The 3,358-nt window shown below is 32.0% G+C and overlaps 1 protein-coding gene across 3 annotated transcripts in view; it reads left to right on the top strand.

Moving 5' to 3' along the window:
* The window catches only part of CUNH8orf34 (chromosome unknown C8orf34 homolog), a 394,342-nt gene extending 391,296 nt beyond the window's left edge, over positions 1–3,046 (top strand). For 2 of the 3 annotated variants that reach the window (XM_028770080.1, XM_028770076.1), the window contains one exon: positions 1,998–2,041. In XM_028770080.1, coding sequence (XP_028625913.1) covers positions 1,998–2,041 — 44 coding nt within the window. Of the gene's footprint in view, positions 1–1,997 lie in introns of all 3 variants that reach the window. The other variant, XM_028770071.1, reaches the window with a different exon arrangement.
* The last annotated feature ends 312 nt before the right edge of the window (positions 3,047–3,358 follow it).

The following is a 3,358-nucleotide window of genomic DNA, read 5'->3' as shown; positions in this document are numbered from 1 at the left end:
TAGATAGATAGATAGATAGATAGATAGATAGATAGATAGATAGATAGCTGAAAACACACTTCCCAAACTGTGCTAGACTCTACAATGCCATTGATTATTTCCTGGAGTTTCAGAACAAAAAATACTTCATCCATGAAGCTATCTACATAACTCAGATATTTTAAAAAGATAAAAAGTTCAGAAATATCTTCTTTTCAGATGCTACAGAGATAACCAGTGAATTTTGTTTCCCTTGGTATCCAGTAAGTCACAAAATATTAAAACTAAAAAGAACTTTGGAATAATCTAGGCCTCTCCTCACCCATAGATGACTTCTTAATACCTCTTGCATGTGTGACTAGATCTAGCCACTAGCCAGTGTCACTGTGAACCTAGGAAAGGGAACTCTCCCATGGCTGAAGTCTCGCATGATTGTTCATTTGATTTCCACCCTACCCACGTATTAACCTACAAATTCTATATTAGGAAATTCTTTCAAGAAAATATCTTCAGTGAATTTTCTATAGCATTAATAATCGTATGTTCCCCTCCATATGTTTTAAATAAAGTAAGAAAATGTACTATAAAACCTGGAAAAATTTTTATAGTAAATGTGGAAAACATATAAAAGGAGAAACAATCTACTTTCCAACAACAAAAGTTAATTTTAAAATTATACATGTTTTATATTAAAGAACTATGATTTTGTTAGGAAATATATATATATATATATATATATATGCATATATACATATATATATATATATATATATATATATATATTCAGACACACACATACACATGTACCACATACACTTATATATACATATACATTTTGATTCTGATGTTCCAATATTTTTATTAAAAAATCAAGTCATAGAATGGAATATTAAATATAAACTAATTTTTGTCATGTATAAGTTACAGGCATATACACAATAAACTTATATTTATAGACAATAACCTGGATGGTTCCAAACAAAAATGTCATTAGTGTTGTATTTTAGTAATATGAAAATTTCTTTTGTTTCTTTATAATAATTCCATAATGAGCAGATATTATATAAATTATAAAAATCTTCATAAGCTTTTGTTTGAAAATGTGGTGAAAAAAAAAAATCCTGTCTTTTCTTGCTCCAGTCTCCAAGCCCTTGTGCATGTCTTTGTGGTTCTGTCCATTTGCATTTATATTGCATAGAATGACTCTACCACTAGGTCCACAGCCATCATGCACTTTTGTCTTTCAAATGTTCTTTACAAGGTTTATAGGTATACTGCTCTTCAATCCAAGAGTTCCTAGAAACACTGTCATTCTGGTGATTCATGTTTAATAAATGGATTTGAAAATGTGCCAGAAAAATAGCTCATCACAATTTTGGGTGACATGGCAAATAGTATAGTTTACAACGAAGGAACATATGGAAGAAAAGAAAAACATGGACAAGATATATAATGGACAATCATCTTGACAAAATGCAGACTATTAAGTATCAATAGGATATGTGCATGCACCAGACAACTCTAATTGAAGGTATAGAGTGCGCGATAGTCACACGTGATAGGAATTAGTCAAACATGGGCGTTAGCTGGAGTTGATTGGAGTAAATAATGGATTCTAAGAAGAAATAGGCAAAGACAGTTCGAGTCCCCTGTTCTTGCTCTGCTATCCTTCCTCCCCTTGTTGCTCCTCTCTCATTAAATAAAAATTTATTGAGAATTTTGCTGTATGCAGTTTTCCTCCAAGCCCTGTGCATAGCAAGAAGATTGATAATCTTCTTCCAAAATATTTATTGCTTAATTGGTAAACCAGAAATATTAGTCATAAGTATGACACAAAGCAGAAAAAGAATATCCTGATTCAGATTTTACGCAGATACCAAAATTTATGCACTATTACAAATGAGCTAATCTGGCTAATGTAGGTAAGATCAATGTACGTCAAGATCATTGCCATGGTAAAAATTCACTCAGAGTAGAAGAATGCACTAAAGTTCCAGTCTCTCTTTTCTCTTCTACAGGTCTGTCTGTGAAACAGGTGAAGGACGTTGCAAGTGGTCCTTAAGGAGACTATAACTGACTGAATCCTTATATATAGTCCTAATTTGATGTACTAAATGTAATCTCTAAAGAAATGTTATTTTCCTAATGTCAATAATAAGCACTCTTGTAAGGAGGGTATGCACCTATGTATAGTCCAAGAACACTAATTCAAGCACATTAGTCTATTGGCTATGGAATCTGACACCTTTTGATCTGGTCAGTGTCTTGGGCTTATGTCACTTTATGTGTAGTTATTAAAATTAATGTTTGATATAATAAATATTGGCTGACTCAAGTACTTAAACATTTCTGGATTTTAATTTAGTTAGGGTTTTCTACCTCTATTTTTATAATAGTATCTCATATTTTGGGTAAATAAACATTAAACTTTGCCCACATGTACAAAGATACAGCAATAGTCCTGTGCAGCAGTTGACTGCTTAGTGTTAGCCTCTGAGATGTAAACTCTTTGCATCAGGAAGAAATTTATCCCCCATAACTGCCCCAATATAATATTACCCTTCCCTATTAAAATATGGTGGATATGTAACTTCAGTAAAGCAAAACAAAGAATAATGAAATGCATGCCCTCAGAAAAATTACAAGGAAATCACTTGATTATTTATGCAATTATTGAGCTACATTAAGACTTCCCATTTAAATCTGATGTATGCTTACTTTTGGAATGTGCTATGTATTGATTCTAAATGAATGGATCTCAATCAATCTATTGAATATATCTGCTATCTTTTATCTTGTCTTTATGCAAGTTTTTTTGGTGGGCTTTAATGAATTAAGGCTAAATTATACAACTCTGTATAGCTATAAGAGAAACAATTGTTAAAGACTAGAATGTAGCTAAGAAACAAGCAATTTCTGACTTCTGAATTAAATCATGTTTATAAATATAAATAAGAAAGTTATAAATGATGTAATAAATTTTCTTACATTATTGTTTTCTTGTATGATGAAACTAATTTTAGTAATAAGTATTTTTATAGATGGAAATAAATTAAAGGTTTATATACTAGTTGCTGTTTGTGGATGTGACAACATAACTGAGTATCATCAACCTAAAGGAGAAACTTTTATTTTTATCCATGTTTTTGGAGGTTTCAGAGCATGGCCTACTAGCTCCTTTGCCATTGGCCTGTGGTGAAACAGATTGTCATGGCAGAAGGAACATGTGACATGAGATCACTCACTTCATGAAGGCCCAGAAGCATAGAGATTGAATATCAGAACAACATACCTTTCAGTGACCCATTTCCTCCAGCCAGGTCCAGCCTTCTAGTTTCTACTACATTCCAACCCATGGTTAATGGTCAGTGGTTAATAA

This window comes from Grammomys surdaster, unplaced genomic scaffold, assembly GCF_004785775.1.
Source record: "Grammomys surdaster isolate TR1022 unplaced genomic scaffold, NIH_TR_1.0 64, whole genome shotgun sequence".
Classification (NCBI taxonomy): domain Eukaryota; kingdom Metazoa; phylum Chordata; class Mammalia; order Rodentia; family Muridae; genus Grammomys; species Grammomys surdaster.
Note: the sequence above shows the minus strand (reverse complement) of the source record. Positions and strands in the feature narration are given on the sequence as shown.